At 40.1% G+C, this 17,074-nt stretch overlaps 1 protein-coding gene across 1 annotated transcript; it reads right to left on the reverse strand.

Annotated features, from left to right (window-relative positions):
* Positions 1–11,145: 11,145 nt before the first annotated feature.
* Positions 11,146–15,302, reverse strand: LOC113288000. Its single transcript, XM_026536926.1, has one exon. The coding sequence runs from the start codon at positions 13,575–13,577 to the stop codon at positions 11,829–11,831; it is 1,749 nt and encodes a 582-aa protein (XP_026392711.1). The 5' UTR covers positions 13,578–15,302; the 3' UTR covers positions 11,146–11,828.
* Positions 15,303–17,074: the final 1,772 nt, after the last annotated feature.

Raw genomic sequence — 17,074 nt, forward strand, 5'->3', positions numbered from 1 at the left:
CGTTTTTTTTTTTTTGTGAGACAAGAGAAAATAAAAATAAACAATGAAATTGTTATAACCATGGAATAAATACTTTACTGTTTGGTTCTTCACAACTTGTATTGTCTTCGTATCATAAACTCCAATATAATTCTCATCTTTTGATTTTCTTCGCTCTTGTAAATAAAAATCTGCCCATTGTATGTTGCTTGCAAACCTCAAACGTATTCAACTTTCCTTGTAGATTTTAATGTTGCTTCCTTTGTTGATGATGGTTGTGTTTCTATGGACCCGTTGTTGACGAGAGCGATGCTAACTGCAAATCAAACTACAAGAAAGTGGTTTTCGTCTATAGACGTCACCCTCATGATTGCAAAAAATTTTCAAAATTTTGTTTTTTTTTTCAAAATTTTGTTTTTTCTTGCATAAAACCTTCAACTTTTAAAGATAGTAGAGTCACTAGCATACTTATAGGTATGTTTACATAGAGATTCTGACCGACATAACTGAACTTGGAAGTGCTAGGGAACTACATTCGGATTTCTTACGAATTGGAGTGTTAAATAATGGATTTAATCATGCCGGTGATGCAAATTAGGTGCAGGGAGAAATGCATTATTAGAGTTGCTGATCAATCATTAGTGGAGACTACCCGTTATATCATGTGAGGCACCGACCAAAATTTTGCTTCTTTTGAGTGTGTGTCACCGTACATTAATTCCAGGTAGAATGGTGAGCTACCCAACTTCCCACCAATTTTCAGCACTATTATTATATGTCATTATGGATTGCCAAATGAGATTATATCAGATAATGGGTACAATTTTGTTAGCAAAAAGGTAAAAAGGGAGTGTGCAAAGTACAAGATCCAGCTAAGGAACTCAACAGTTTATAGGCCGCAAACCAATGGTGATGTGGAAGCTGCAAACAATACATTAGGAAGAGTCTTGAAAAAGATGACAGAAACATAAAAATATTGGAGTGATAAGTTACCTTATGCATTATGGTCCTACCGTACCTCGATCCGTACACCCACTGGTATGACTCTGTACTCTTTGCTTTATGGCACAGAAGCAGTTTTGCTCGTTGAAGTTGAAATTCCCACCTTACGAGTGATAACGGAAGGCATGATACCGGAAGATGAATGGATAGAATCGAAAGTTCAACAACTAAATTTGATTGATGAAAAGAGGATACGTGTCGCATGTCATTCGCAGGCTTACCAGGAGAGGATAACTCGAAGTTTCAACAACAAGGTTCATCCGCGAGGCTTAAAGGAAGGAGATTTAGTGCTTTAAGAAGTCAGACCTATAAAACATTCTGACCCAAGAGGAAAGTTCAAGCCTAATTGGGAGGGTCCGTACATCATCAAAAGTATTTATCCAGGTTTTGCAGTCCGTTTTTAACTGATCTGGATGGACGAGAAGAGCCGAAGCTCACAAATGTCGACCAACTGAAGAAATACAACACCTAAGGTAAGTGCTCAAAACTATCTAAGGGCGGCGAACGCTCATACAACTTAAGGAGAAATTTTTTAGGAGTCCAATATCTCTCTCTCTCATAGCATCAGGTAGAACATAACTAGGGGCAGGGTCATCACTGTGTTTAGCCCCATCAGTCGGTCAGTCCAAAAAAATAAATAAATTCAAGAATCGTTATTTCCAGTTTTATAGCGTCAGCAAAGATAAATAAGGGGCCACCACTATCATCATGCCAGGCCCACGTCGATAGAATGAGTGTTTTGAAGTCATAGAGAGAGATATGTTTGTATGTATGTCATCACTAGTCTTGTACACCATCTCCTAAAGTTCTATGAGCAACGGACGTCCAAACGGATGGATTTGAGTAGGAAAAAAAATGAAAAATGAAAAAAAAAAGAATTTGTGTAGTTAATAAACATCCACTTGAGAAAATTGGTCGGCATTTGAAGAAATCAAAGAAGAATAAGAAGCATCGAGGAGAAATGATCAACAATTGAAGGAGTTAGAAAAGAGTGGTAAGCCGCATGACGACACAAGGATAGAAGAAGGTAAGCCAACATATATGTACTCGGGAATTTTTGGGCAAAACATTCAAACAGTTGGGAATGGTTGGAAGTGGGCAGCTTGACTCTTGAAAATTCGACGGTGCCGGCGTAATACCAATGTTCTCCCTCCCTACACGGTAAATCAGGAAATTGGGCTCCTATGTATCATAATCAGGTATTATTGTTTTCAATTTTATAGTGTTTTCAGAAAAAGGAAAAAGAAAAAAAAACTAAAAAAAATAATATATATAATAATATTAAAAAAAAAACCTCTAATTGTGTGGAAGCCGATGAGGAAAAATCTAGGTAAACATAAAATAAATAATAATAAATTACACCACCGTTTAGATTGACTGAGGAAATAATTCCGGCACGATCAGTTGTATTTCTTTCTTTTTCTTTTCTAGGATTATTTTTACGGTCCGCGAGTTATAACCCCAGAGGTGTCACCATCCTTCCACAAAAAACCCATCAAAACAAAAGTAACACAAAAACCCCATCAAAACAAAATTAACACAAAAACCCCAAATTTTATGATGAAACCAACATTTAAATTTGGAGTTTTTGTATCAATTTTTAAAAATTTGGGGTTTTTGTATCAATTTTGTTTATGATGGAGTTTTAATGGATCCCAACATTTGAGTGGGGTTTTCGTACCACAAGTTTGGTCACCTTGGATTTTTATGACTAGTTTTGTTATTTTTATAGATTTTACTTTCATTAAGAGCATGTACTACTAATCGCTCTCTCTTGTGTGAAGCATAGCAGCGTGTTTGCAGCTACTCAATTTGTAGTACTACAATTTCAATCTGTAAGTCTTCGTGGGAGACTTTGCATCTCTCCAAAATAGGAATAGTCTCTCGCTTGAAGGAAGTAAAGGATTGACGCCATTGGAAAATAAAATCATGGAAAATTGAAAGTAAGGAAGGTCGATAACTGCAGCAAAAAGAGAGTTTCAAAGACATAATGAAGAAAGTATATTCAAGAGAGAATCATTGTAATCAATTGGTAAGTACTTATTTGTTTTCGCAACGCAGCAATACGAACTTCTGGACTCGACTATCCATGACGATGTATATGTGCGTTAAATTAAAATGCTTAGAGACGATCCGGGTGAACTTCACAGTGTCATCCCGGGTGGCTCAAGGTGAATTCAACAAATTTTGGGGGAGCCTTTTGATCGTGTTTGGCTCCAAAATGGTTGGCTAACATAGTACCGATCTCGAAGAAGGATGGCAAAGTACGAATGTGCATCGACTACAGAAACCTCAATAAGGCAAGCCCAAAAGACGACTTTCCCCTCCCTCATATTGACATCCTTGTTGACAATGCTGCAGGGTATGGATTACTATCATTTATGGACGGGTTCTCATGATATAATCAGATAAAAATGGCAGAAGAAGATAGGGAGAAAACATATTTTATTACACCTTGGGGGATATTTTGCTATGTGGTAATGCCTTTCGGTCTCAAAAATGCTGGAGCTACTTATCAACGCGCAATGACTACTCTTTTCAAACCTGCATGCACGTGCATTGATTGTAATCTGCATTCATTTTGCACAAAATCCGAGGCATAAGCACCATTGTGTTACCGTATATTCTTTTGTTTCCTTGAAAACAGGAACACGAGCATAGAATCTGAAATGAATATCGATGCTGGGGCATTTTCTTGGTTGTGCGAACTATTCCAACAAATGTTGGATACCAAATTCTCAGAATATGAAGACATGATGGAGGTTGATATCAAGAAGTTGACTCTTGAGGCCGTTACTGGGTCTCTAGGAAAATATGAGCTTGATGCTGGTAAAGTGACTGACGGGTTAGCTGATTTCTTTGCAGACGAACATGAGGTAAGCACTATAAAAGTGGACTCAGGTAAGACTTTCGCTAAAGTACCCTGTTTTAATCCAGTCAATTCAATTCGATTAATAGAAGGTCAGAAATGCCCTTCGAACATTCATGTGGAAAAAACTTACATGGTTGGAAAACCAGAGAATTATGTTCTTTCTAAACTTTTTTCAGGAAATCAAATTAATTTTAGAAACAAAATATTTGACTTGGAGAAGGAGCACGATTATACTGATGGACCGACTCCCAATGACGAGGAAATGATTGAAGAGGACGTACCTCATGAGATCCTCAAGTCATTAGATCACTTGGAAGACAAGCTGGAACCAGTAGAAGAAGTAAAGTCGGTCAATCTGAACACGGAAGATCAACCCCAAATGGTCAAGATCGGTACTACTTTATCTTTAGAAGAAAGGAATACTATGATCGAGTTGCTAACTCAGTACAAAGATATATTTACATGGTCGTATGAAGATATGGCAGGGTTAGACACAGACATGGTAGTACATCACTTACCTATCATCCCTGGAATGAAGCCAATCAAACAAAAATTGCGCAAGCTCCGACCAGAGTGGTCTTTGAAGGTGCATGACGAAGTGATCAAGCAATATGAAGCTGGTTTTTTGATGGTAAATCTAAAAACTCTATATGCAAAATACTCCCCCATACTTAAACTTCACATTGTCCTCAATGTGCAAAACCGAAAATTCTGAATTATGACGTAGCAGCAGATTAAATGCAAAAAATGTACAAATTGGTAAGGAATTTGGAAAAACTCCATTTCACAAAAGTTTTTCATCTACGTGTTTTCTACAAAGTGTCAAAAGTGAACAGTATTTCAATAAACGGTCTGACAGTTATGGTCTCTGAACTGAACTACGTGCAGTCTGAATTTTTCTGCCGAAAAGAGATTGGACAACGTTTTCTTCTAAAATAGATTCGGACTCTACAAAATTATATATGGGGATTAAAAATATTATATGAAAACAGTAAAAACAGCAAAGAAAAGGTATTAAGATACAAAACCTATGGGTTGCCTCCCATTCAGCGCTTGGTTTAAAGTCGTCAGCCCGACTTGCTCCTTGCTTTCTATGACTCCTCCAGAGGGAGTGCATCCACAAAATTAGCTCCTTCCACCACTTCGGAAGTGAAATTCTCATAATATGGTTTCAACCGGTGCCCATTAACTTTAAGTTCCTTGCCTGTAGCTATGCTACGAATTTCCACTGCACCATGAGAAAACACATTAGTAACAATAAAAGGTCCAAACGTGACCTTAATTTACCCGGAAATAAATGCAAGCGAGAATTAAACAAAAGCACTTTCTGCCCAATGCAAAATTGTTTCTTAGAAATCATATTATCATGAAAAGCCTTCGTTTTCTCCTTATAAATGCGTGAGCTTTCAAATGCATCATTGCGAAGCTCCTCTAGCTCTTGGAGTTGTAACTTCCTTTGCTTTCCAGCCCCATCCATCTCCATATTGCATTGATTAATATCCCAAAATGCCTTATGCTCAATTTCAACGGGTAAATGACAAGTTTTACCATACACAAGCCTAAAGGGAGACATCCCGATAGGTGTCTTGTATGCGGTTCTATAAGCCCACAAAGCATCATTAAATCGCATGCTCCAATCTTTCCTTTTTGGATTCACCGTCTTCTCTAGAATGGATTTCACCTCCCGGTTAGAAACCTCGGCTTGTCCATTTGTTTGGGGATGATAAGGTGTTGCAATCTTGTGCGACACATTGTACTTCTTCAACAAGCTTTGTAAGATCCTGTTATTGAAGTGAGAACCCCCATCGCTAATTATGGCTCTTGGAATTCCAAACCTTGCAAAGATATTAGCTTGCACAAAATCTGAAACCACTTTAGAATCATTAGTCGGGGTGGCCTTAGCTTCCACCCATTTGGAAACATAATCCACAGCAAGTACGATATAAAAATTCCCATGAGAGTTGACAAAAGGACCCATAAAATCAATACCCCATACATCAAAAACTTCAATAAATTGAATAAAAGTTTGTGCATTTGATTTCGGGCACCTAGATTGCCTGTTCTTTGACACCTATCACAAGTTGTACAAAATATATATGCATCTTTAAACAAGGTTGGCCAATAGAAACCGCTTTCAAGTACCTTGTAAGCGGTTCTCTTACTCCCAAAATTTCCTCCGCAAGCATAGGAGTGACAAAAAGACAAGATGGAATTAAATTCAGATTCGGAAACGCACCTTCGTAACACTTGGTCACTACCTTGTTTCCATAAGTATGGATCATCCCATATGTATTGGTTCCCTAACCTCTTAAGTTTGTCCCTCTCAGCACGAGACAAGTTCTTTGGGATTTGTTTAGACACCAAGTAGTTCACAATGTCAGCATACCATGGTTCTCCAAAGGCAATTGAGAATAGTTGCTCATCCGGAAAACTTTCACGCAATGGGATAGCTTCCTTGTCCACGGCAAGACGGCTCAAATGATCCGCAACGGTGTTCTCAATTCCTTTCTTGTCCTTGATTTCAATATCAAACTCTTGCAAGAGAAAAATCCATCGTATGAGCCTCGGTTTCGCCTCTTTTTTCATAAGCAAGTACCTAAGCGCTGCATGATCAGAAAAGACAACAACTTTTGTACCAATTAGATAAGAGCGAAACTTTTCCAAAGTAAAAACAATGGCTAACAACTCTTTTTCAGTGGTTGTGTAGTTTTGTTGGGCCTCATTTAACGTTCTAGAAGCATAATAAATAGCATGAGGTATCTTCCCCACACGTTGCCCAAGCACCGCACCAACCGCATAATCATTTGCATCACACATGAGCTCAAAAGGCTTTCTCCAATCCGGTGGTTTAATGATAGGGGCTGAAATCAAAAGTTCTTTCAAACGATTGAATAAGTTAAAAACCACATCTTTGATTTTCATCAAAGTTAAAAACCACATCTTTTTGCAATAAGTTGCAAAGTGGTGATGCTATCTTGGAAAAGTCTTTGATAAACCTACGATAAAAACCTGCATGACCAAGAAAAGAGCGTATCTCCCTCACCGTAGTGGGAGGGGTTAGAGCACGAATAAGGTCTATTTTAGATTTATCGACTTCCAAGCCTTTAGAAGATATTATATGGCCTAAAACTATGCCATGAGTTACCATGAAATGGCACTTCTCCAAATTTAGCACAAGATTTGTTTCAACACATCGTTCAAGGATTAATGACAAGCTGTGCAAGCAAAGGTCAAATGAATCACCAAATACACTAAAGTCATCCATAAACACTTCGATTATGTTTTCAACATATTCTGAGAAGATACTTACCATACACCTTTGAAAGGTAGCTGGAGCATTGCACAAGCCAAAAGGAATCCTTCTATAAGCAAAAGTACCGAAATGACAAGTGAAAGTGGTTTTCTCTTGATCCTCCGGCGCTATCATAATCTGATTGTAACCTGAATAACCATCAAGGAAGCAATAATAAGAATGTCCAGCTAAACGTTCAAGCATTTGATCAATAAAAGGCAATGGAAAATGATCCTTCCTAGTGGTGGCATTCAATTTTCTGTAATCAATACAAACCCTCCAACCGGTTTGCACACGAGTTGGGACAAGTTCGTTCTTATCATTCTCCACCACCGTCACACCTGATTTCTTTGGTACTACTTGTACCGGGCTCACCCACTTGCTATCGGATATGGGGTAGATAACACCCACGTCCAAAAGCTTTAGTATCTCCTTTTTCACAACTTCCATCATGGGAGGGTTCAAACGACGTTGTGCATCCCTTGTAGGCTTTGCATCGTCCTCCAAACGAATTTTGTGCATACAAATGGCAGGGCTTATACCCTTGATATCGGCAATTGTCCATCCTATGGCCGTCTTGTACTTCCTTAGCACCCTTAGAAGTTTTTGCTCCTGTAATTCACTAAGCTTGTTAGAAACAATCACAGGTAAATCTTCCTTGTCACCCAAGTATAAGTACTTTAGGTGATCGGGAAGAGGTTTCAATTCTAACTTTGGAGATTTAACAATGGAAGCTTTTCATCACTGCATGGTAAAGAGATATTATGAGTTTCAGGGCATCCTTGTAGTGAATTAAGATCACCAAGGGCTTCCTTGACTTCATTACCACACTCTACACCATTATCCATGGATGTAGTCAAAACGGTTTCCAAAGCATCATCACTATTAAATTCAAACAGTTGTTGTGCCAATGTATCCATAACATCAATGGAGAAACAAGAATGGACATCACTAGGATATCTCATCGTCTCGAAAATGTTGAAACGTATTGTTTCTCCATCAAACTCCATAGTTAGCGTTCCCTTGTCCACATCAATAATGGTTTTCGCCGTTTTCATGAAGGGACTCCCAAGTAGCAATGGAAGAGACGAGTCCGGTGACCCTTCATTCATCTCTAACACGCAAAAGTCAGCTGGAAATACAAGTTGATTAACCTGCACAAGAACATCCTCAACAATACCCATTGGGTAAACATTAGAGCGATCGGCTAATTGCAATACAATTCCAGCCTTTTTAAGAGGACCTAACTCAAGTGAATTGTACATAGATGCAGGCATAACATTAACGGATGCACCTAAATCCAACATAGCTTTGTTAAATGTGGTGTTACCAATGGTGACTGGAATGTCAAAGCTACCGGGATCCTTACATTTCAGTGGGAGTTTGTGTTGTAAGATTGCCGAAGCATTCTCCCCCACACTTAGCACTTCATTATCTTTGAGCCTTCTCTTATTGGTACACAAGTCCTTCAACACCTTCGCATACTTGGGAACTTGCTTGATCGCATCAATGAGTGGTATGTTCACATGAATCTTCTTTAAAACGTCTAAAATCTCTTTTTCTAGTTCCGCCTTCTTGGAACTTGCAAATCTGCGAGGGAAAGGTAAAGGAGGAACATAAGTAGAAACCGGAGTTTTAGAGTTAGGAATAGGTACCTCGGGTGTTTGGGGAATTTCATCCCTCTTTTCCTCCAAAACCGGCTCCTTTGGTGTTTCCACCTTGCCCGAATCAGTAACTTCGGGTTGCACAAGTTGTGTACCACTTCTCAACGTAATAGCATTGACACCCTCTTTTGGGTTGATAGGTTGAGAAGGGAGTTTCCCACTATTTTGTGCCTTCAACTTGTTAATATCAATTTCCATGGAGCCCATTCGTGTCTGCAACTCCTTGATAGAACTCTTAGTTTCTTGTTGACTTTCCTTAAACATGGTAGAAATGCCTTGCATAAAAGTTTGAAGCTTTGCATCGATATCGGAACCTTGATTTTGCATCGATTGTTGCGGCTGGAATTGTTGTTGTTGTGGTTGAAATCCACCCGAACGGTTGAATGTAGGTTGTTGAACCGCGCCTTGCTTGTTTGCATAGCTAAAGTTGGGGTGATCTCTCCATCCCGGATTGTAAGTGTTGGAGTAGGGATCATACCGTCTTTGTTGATTTGGAAAGACCGCACTAGCTTGCTCCAACTCTTCACCATATGAAGGTAAAATAACCGCAGCCATCTTTTGCATCATTTGTTCCATGTTATCCATCCTTTGATCACGGTGTGATGATGAATCCGTAACTTCATGTACTCGCCTAACCATTGGTTCACCTCTTGTGTAGAATTGTTGCGAGTTTGCAGCCATGCTTTCAATCAACTCGGTAGCTTGGGCCACCATCTTGTTCACTAGTGCACCACCACCCGCTGCATCAAGAAGATATCTATCACTTGTTTGGAGACCTTCGTAGAAGTATTGTATTATCATCACGTCACTAAATTGGTGGTGTGGACATCTTGCCAACAATCTCTTGTATCGCTCCCAACATTCATATAAAGATTCTCCTACGTGTTGCTTTATCACACAAATGTCTTTGCGAATTTGAGTAGCCTTTGACGCAGGAAAATACCTCTCTATAAAGAGTTTCTTCAACCCGTTCCATGTAGTGACACTTCCGGATGGTAAATAATACAACCATTCCTTAGCATTATCCGCCAAAGAGAATGGAAAAGCTTTCAACATTGCTCCATCTGCATTAGTCTCCGGTGGAAGCATAGCCATGATAACGTTGTGGAAATCCATGAGATGCTTGTTTGGATCTTCATTTGCCATGCCATGAAACTTCGGTAACTCTCTAATCAACCCCGGCTTGATCTCTAAGGTTAAGTTTGTCTCGATACACCACCATTGTGCATCAAGCCTATGAGAAGCCAAGTCCTTGAGTGTACGATTTGCATCACCCATTGCTTCTTCTGCAACTAGTGGTTCTTCTACAAATGGAACCTCTTGTTCTTCTTCTAGTTGTAATTCTTCTTCCACTTCTAACTTTTGTTCTTCCGTCGTGTCTTGACTTGGTTGGAGTATTGTGCCTCTTCGAGTAGCTATCCCGCACCTTGGATAGTTCCAATCTTTAGAAGCCAAGGATTAAGTACCTGAAAACAATTCTCGCAAACAAGTGAGAAACAAGACAAGAAAACAAAAAGCAAATATGAAAGCAGAAATGATGATAAGAAACTAAAAACTTAGTAACAAGCCGTATGCCTCCCCGGCAACGACGCCAAAATTTGACCGGTTGTCAAGCCGTCAAAAATAATTCACTTCCTTACTCAACTACAATAATGTAGAAAGTGGTAGGAAAGAGTTCGTATCCACAGAGAGGCAATTGTTGTTATGCAAATTTCAGTTTCTTAGGTAACCAAGGGGGGATTTTGTTTAAACAAATAAAATAAAATAGAATAAAGCAAAGTAAATAAGTGGAAATATCAATAAGGAGAGGATATTGGTGATGGGATAGTATCATTCACAAGCATGCATTTTTCATCATTGAATAGAATTGATAATTTAATCTCTTATTTATTAAAAGTCCTAGAACACCTTGATCGCAAGAATATCCCGCTAATTCCCTAATTTCAGCACAACCACATTAAAAAGACGCTTATGTAAATTCTTTTCAAAAAGCAACCCAAAGTGTAAAAGCACAATTGAATTTAACTCCCTAAAAGCTTTAAGATTTGTGGAATAAGACTCATCAAGGCAAACAAACGTGTAAAAGCACTAATTCGTTTTAACCAAGGTTATGATTCATATGTGGGTAGTAGGATGTATCACTACAAGCACCACTCACAATTATGCTACCAAAAATCAGGGACAAACAACTTTTTCGTATTGAAAACCCTAATATAGCTATAGAGTTGAAAGCAAATCGGATTGATTCCGGACTCAACCAATAAAACAATCAAATCATATATAATTATAAACCATGAATCATAAACAATAAAATCGAGACAAAACTAATTCATTGAATCAAATCACATGCATTGAGAAATCAACTTTTATCCCATAACCAATTGTGTATTTAGTTACTCATAATAGAGGAGTTCATAATCAATAAAATAATTAAGAAGAAGAAAATAAAGCAAACCCTAGAAGTAGTTCTCTCCAAAGCTCCAAGAAGAATAATAATAAACGTGATAATCCAAATAGCTATAGGAGTCTTTTTTTATATCCCTTTGCCTTCCAAAATTAGGCCCAATCTTCAAAGTCCATTAGATGAAAATCCGCGTGGTCCAAAAGTTATAAAAACTCGTGTACAAACTTTGTCAATTCGGGCCCGGAAAAGTCGCCGGAAAAGTCCGCCCGGTCACCGGTCAAACGGGTCAACTCGGTCAGTCAACTCGGCCAGTCAACTCAGTCAAGGTCAGAATCAAACCGGGTCAGGGGAGTCAGCTCGTCTAGTCAGCTTCTTACTCAGCTGGATGGCTGAGTTAGCTGGGCTGAATTCACCAGGCCAGAACTGTCAGGCCTGAGATGTCAGAACTGATGTACAACCATGATGGCAGGCTATCTTGCCAGGCCATCTGTGCTGTCAAACCATCTGTGTTGCACAATCATTGTGCTTCTGTTCCAGCCATGATGGCTGTGCTTTCCTGCACATACAATTCTCACTTAATCACCAGCTTCCAGTTCATCTTTCCTAGCTGCAGTTTCATAACCATCTCCATATCTTCAGTGCAAGGAATTTAACAGTCTGATTCCCCGTAGGATTCTTTACGGATATTGCCTCAACCCACTTCGTAAAATAATCAATTGCCACTATGATGTATTCATGCCCATTTGATGTAGAAGGATTCAGTTTCCCGATTACATCAATGCCCCAAACAGAAAAATGCCATGGTGATGTGAGAGGGTGCAACTCGGTCGGTGTCAAATATAGTAAATTGGCATGTATTTGGCATTTATGGCATCTTTTCACGTACTTGAAACAATCTGACTCCATTGTTGTCCAATAATATCCCATTCGAAGAATTTTCCTTGATAACATGTGTCCGTTCATATGTGGACCGCAAATTCCTTCATGTATCTCTCTAAGAAGGCGTCGAGGTTCATCTCCATCTACACACCTCAATAAAATCTCATCGTAATATTTCTTATAAAGTACTCCTCCTAGGATCATGTACTGAAAGGACATACATTGTATGTAACGACGCTCTTTTCTGCTCAACCCGTCTGGCATGGTCCGATCCTCTAAGTAATTCTTGATATCATGGTACCATGGATCTCCATTATTTGTTTCTGCTTCGATCTCAACCGCATAACAGTAAGATGGTTGCTCTCTTCGTGCCACCTCAATGGGTTTGACTGTGGAATCTCCTGGGATCGGGATTAGTGATGCTAAAGCAGCTAACACATTTGCAAACTGATTCTTGTCTCTATAGAGATGATGAAAAGTAATGCAATCAAACTTCTCCACCAGCCTCATAAGGCATTCATGGTATGAAACTAGCTTTTCTTCCTTGATCTTCCAGACTTTCTGTGTTTGGTTAACAATCAGCAAGGAATCTCCATATACCTTCAACTTCTTGACTGATAACTCTAAGGCGGCTCTCAAGCCAGCAATGCATGCTTCATATTCATCCATGTTGTTAGTACAGTTGCAATTCAATCGAATTGAAATCGGAATGCGTACCTCATCGGGAGATATCAAAATTGCCCCTGCTCCTTTGCCAATTGGGTTCATTGCTCCATAAAAATACATCTTCCACAATTCACCCTCATCATCTTGTTCAGCAATAAGGATATGTTCGTCAGGAAATTCGGTTATGAGTGTCTCGCAATCCAGGATAGGTTGCGCTTCTAAGTGATCTGCTATTGCTCTTCCTTTTATTGACTTTTGTGTCACATAAGTTATATCAAATTCTTCTAACAACAACTGCCACCTTGCCGTTCTCCCTGAGATCATTGGCTTTTCAAATAGATATTTAAGTGGGTCCATCCTTGATAACAACTGCGCCGAATGAGATAACATGTAATGTCTAAGCCGTTGAGTAGCCCATACAAGGGAAATGCATGTTTTCTCTAATGTGGAGTATTTTGATTCGTATCCGGACAATGTCTTGCTGATATAATATATTGCCTGCTCTTTCTTACCATCTTCTTCATATTGTCCTAAAACTGCCCCCATTGATGAGTCGGTTACCGATAAATACAACAATAAAGGTTTCACAGGGACCGGAGGGACCAACACGGGTGGATTGGACAAATACTTCTTTATCTGATCAAACGCCTCTTTACACTCTTCATTCCATTCCTTCGGCGAGTTCTTCCGTAGTAATTTAAAGATTGGTGCACAAACCGGAGTTAGTTGCGCGATGAATCGACTGATATATTGAATTCTTCCTAGAAAACCTCGCACTTCTTTCTCGTTCTTGGGGGGGAGGCATATTGATGATCGCATTCACTTTCTCTGGATCAACTTCTATTCCTCTATTGCTGACAATGAACCCCGATAGCTTTCCTGATTTTACCCCGAATGTGCATTTATTGGGTTTAAGCCTTAACTTGTACTTCCTGAGACGGTCAAACAACTTCTGTAGGTCTGATGTATGATCTTCACTTTTTTCGGACTTGGCAATCATATCGTCCACGTACACCTCCAACTCCTTGTGCATCATCTTCATTGCAACATCAATTGCAATTGAAATAACCCATTTACAGATTCATAGCACTCACCACAACTCAGTCTTGCCTCAGCTTCAGTTGCAACATCACTGTAACCCTATTTCAGCTCTAGCCTCAGTGTAGCATCAACACAAAACTGCACCTGCAACTGCACACTCAGTCCACCATTCACAATGCAACTCAATTCTTCCCCAGATTCATCTCAAGTTCCAGTTCAGGCTCTTCATCTGTAGTAACAACATCTCAGCCTTGCAATCTTCCATTCTAGCCATATTTGCCAACTGACAAACACCTGCAATGAGTAGCAGCATCAGCATCACACCTACACTTTGTTCAGCACTGACCAGCTCAGGACATAACTCAAAGTCACTGCACCATGACCATTGCATTCTCTATAGATCATTGCCTCCATAACCAAACACAGTTACAACTTCAGTAACTCAACACCTTAGCAGAAACACCAACAGCAACTCACCCTGTAACAGCAACAACATCAGCAGCATCTGCATTTGCAACCATTGCAGCAACACTAGTTCACCATTAGTTGCAGCTCAACTTAAATCCAATTCATCTACTGCACCACCATCTGTAGTAGCTCATATTGCTGGTACCTGCAATACCAAGTTCAGCTCCAGAAATTTGAGCCATCCCAGCACATACCAACTGCAGCCTAAAATTCTCCATATGCTCTTTCTCAGCTGCTGAGCACTAACCACCAATTCAAGCCTTCTCACTCTGCTCTTGGCCAACAGCACCACCACCTGCAGTTCAACCCAGTAGCTGCACCACTTCAACCTCAGCAACCCTAATAAAAACCTCCTGAACCATTTCCTCCACCAACAATAGTTCTAATTCGATCTGAAATTTCGTTCTTCTCTGCTACAACATACCCCATGTCTTCTCAATCTGAACCACTTTCCATTCTTCAAACACCACAGAACCCTAACTCACCTTCTCAATCAAAACCAATTCATACCCAAAGTCGACCACCATCTTCACTGTCAATCACCACCAGGAGAACCCTAACCTGTCATACATCTAAGTCTGCAATCAACATCAACTTCAATTCATCTGCTGTTGTTGAATCTTCAGAATGAGAAAAACCCATCTGCAATTTATCTTCTCATTTGAACTCAGAGAGCAACAGCAAAACCCTAAGTTTCTTCAACTCGATTTCTTCCCGATTCACCAATATCTCATCAATATTATGCTGCAATTCGATTACACCTTTCTTCTTGCTGATTCAACACGACAGCATCACCAATTTCTTCTCAATCTCACTGAGTTTCTCTGATTTTCCCTAATGGAGATGCTTTCTCTCGGGTTCATACAGGGAGGAGGAGAAATAAATGATGAGAAATGATTTTCTCTAACTTCTAGGGCTGTGTAAGAAATGTTGTGGATATAGCCACCCCAGCACCTGAGATAAGGGTTACCCATATGGCTACCCTATATATCCACCCATGTAACATAGATAAGGGGTACAACCTCAAATAGTTTGGCCTGTCATTATGGGAAACTGACAGTTCATTCTTCCCCTTCTTCGCCGCATAACCTTGGCTAGCTCCAGCCACCACTCGTCTGTGAATTGACAATTCTGCCCTTATGCTCCAAAAGAGTGCTTTATTCCTTCTTTTGCTCCGAATGACTCCCAAGTACCTAAATACTCAAAAGCAAACATAAGATACATAATTTACAAGAAAAATAGCAAAGAAAGCATAAATACTAGATATAAAATTAGGTGTTTTAGACACCTATCAGAGAGCTGAAACGCCTTCTTCTAGAGAGAGCTGAAACGCCTTCTTCTGGAGAGAGACAGAGAGAGAGAGCATTGAAGCGGCTTCTGCTGGAGGGAGCGTTGAAGCGGCTTCTGCTTCAGTTTGGTTTCCCCTTTCGAATTACATGCTTCTTGATTGACCATCTCTATTGTGTTGAAGAAGTTCTTTTATACGTAGTGGTCTATGGTGAAGCTCTGGATGGTATCAATCGACGAGCAACAATGGTTCTTGGAAGCAGTTGTGATCAGAAGAGACTGGCAGGGAGAGGCGTGGTGGCAACTTGCATGAACTTGGAACTCTTCATACAACGGTAGAGATCGTCTCGTTATTAGAGGGAGAAGCTGGAACCGATTGATTTCTTGATGTTTCTTCATGGAATAGAGAAGAGGGAGACAGTCCCCTGCCCACGTGTATCCACTGAGCTCTCGACTTGATATATGTTGTCACGCTAGGTTCATGAGGCCGTCTTGACATCTTGGAATCATAATGATAGCGTGCTTGCATCTCTCTAAATTCACCAACTTTGAGATGGGAAGTGCTAAGCAGTCCCCAGTCATATTCCTTTAGTAACGCAACTACTTCTTCTACAGGAGACGAATTCTGAAAGCGTCTCTCATTGATGTAGTTACCGTCGATCCAGATATGGAATATCTTGGACGTTGTTTCATCATTGTGGCAGTCGTGCATGTGGTACTGGAGTTGGAGTTGGCGATTTTGGACGAGCAGGATGTTGTATCTTGGTGGCTTTCCTATTGTTGATACAGCGAAACTGCTTACGGAAGGCTGAAGGTTGTATTGCTTGTTGGTGAGATGTATGCTTCCACGAACATCATGAGGCTCTTCATTTCTGGCAGGCCTGGTCCTTTCTATCAGGGCAGATGTTGTTGTAAATGAGTGTTCGACAGCTTCATGAAGTACAGAGGATGACCAAAAGCGCATATTCTCCAACATAGCATGATAGACATGCACCATTCGCCTAGACATGACGCGCGGACATCGTTATCTTCTTGAGGCTGCTCCCTTGAGGTGTCGGCTCCAGTGGAAGATTGCCGTCATAGAGCTTTGATATATTGCACCGGCATCCTTTAAACCAAATGGCATTACAGTATAATAAAATTTCCGAGAGGAGTTCGAAAAGCTGTCTTACTTGCGTCATGCTCGTACATCCTTATCTGATTGTGCCCGCTATATCCATCCATGAAGGCGAACATGTCGTGTCCGCTGATGGAATCTACTAACATGTCAATTTTAGGTAGAGGAAAATCGTTTTTGGGGCAGCATTTGTTCAAGTCACTGAAATCCACGCATCACCTGTCCGTTTTTCTTTTTCACCAGGACCACATTAGCTAACCAGGTCGGATGATGGATGAGCTTAATGAAGCTAGCAGCAAGCAACTTCTGAATCTCAGTCTTGATTTGCTCTTCTACCTCGTGCCTGAATTGCCTCGGAGATTGCTTGATCGTCTTGGATCCAGGTATGACATGTAGATGGTGG

Source organism: Papaver somniferum, chromosome 6 (genome assembly GCF_003573695.1).
Source record: "Papaver somniferum cultivar HN1 chromosome 6, ASM357369v1, whole genome shotgun sequence".
In the NCBI taxonomy this organism is placed as follows: Eukaryota; Viridiplantae; Streptophyta; class Magnoliopsida; order Ranunculales; family Papaveraceae; genus Papaver; species Papaver somniferum.

What these genes read in the sequence shown, in the direction of transcription:
- LOC113288000 (XM_026536926.1), bottom strand. Translation starts at nt 13,577, where the DNA reads ATGCGATCATCAATATGCCTCCCCCCCAAGAACGAGAAAGAAGTGCGA.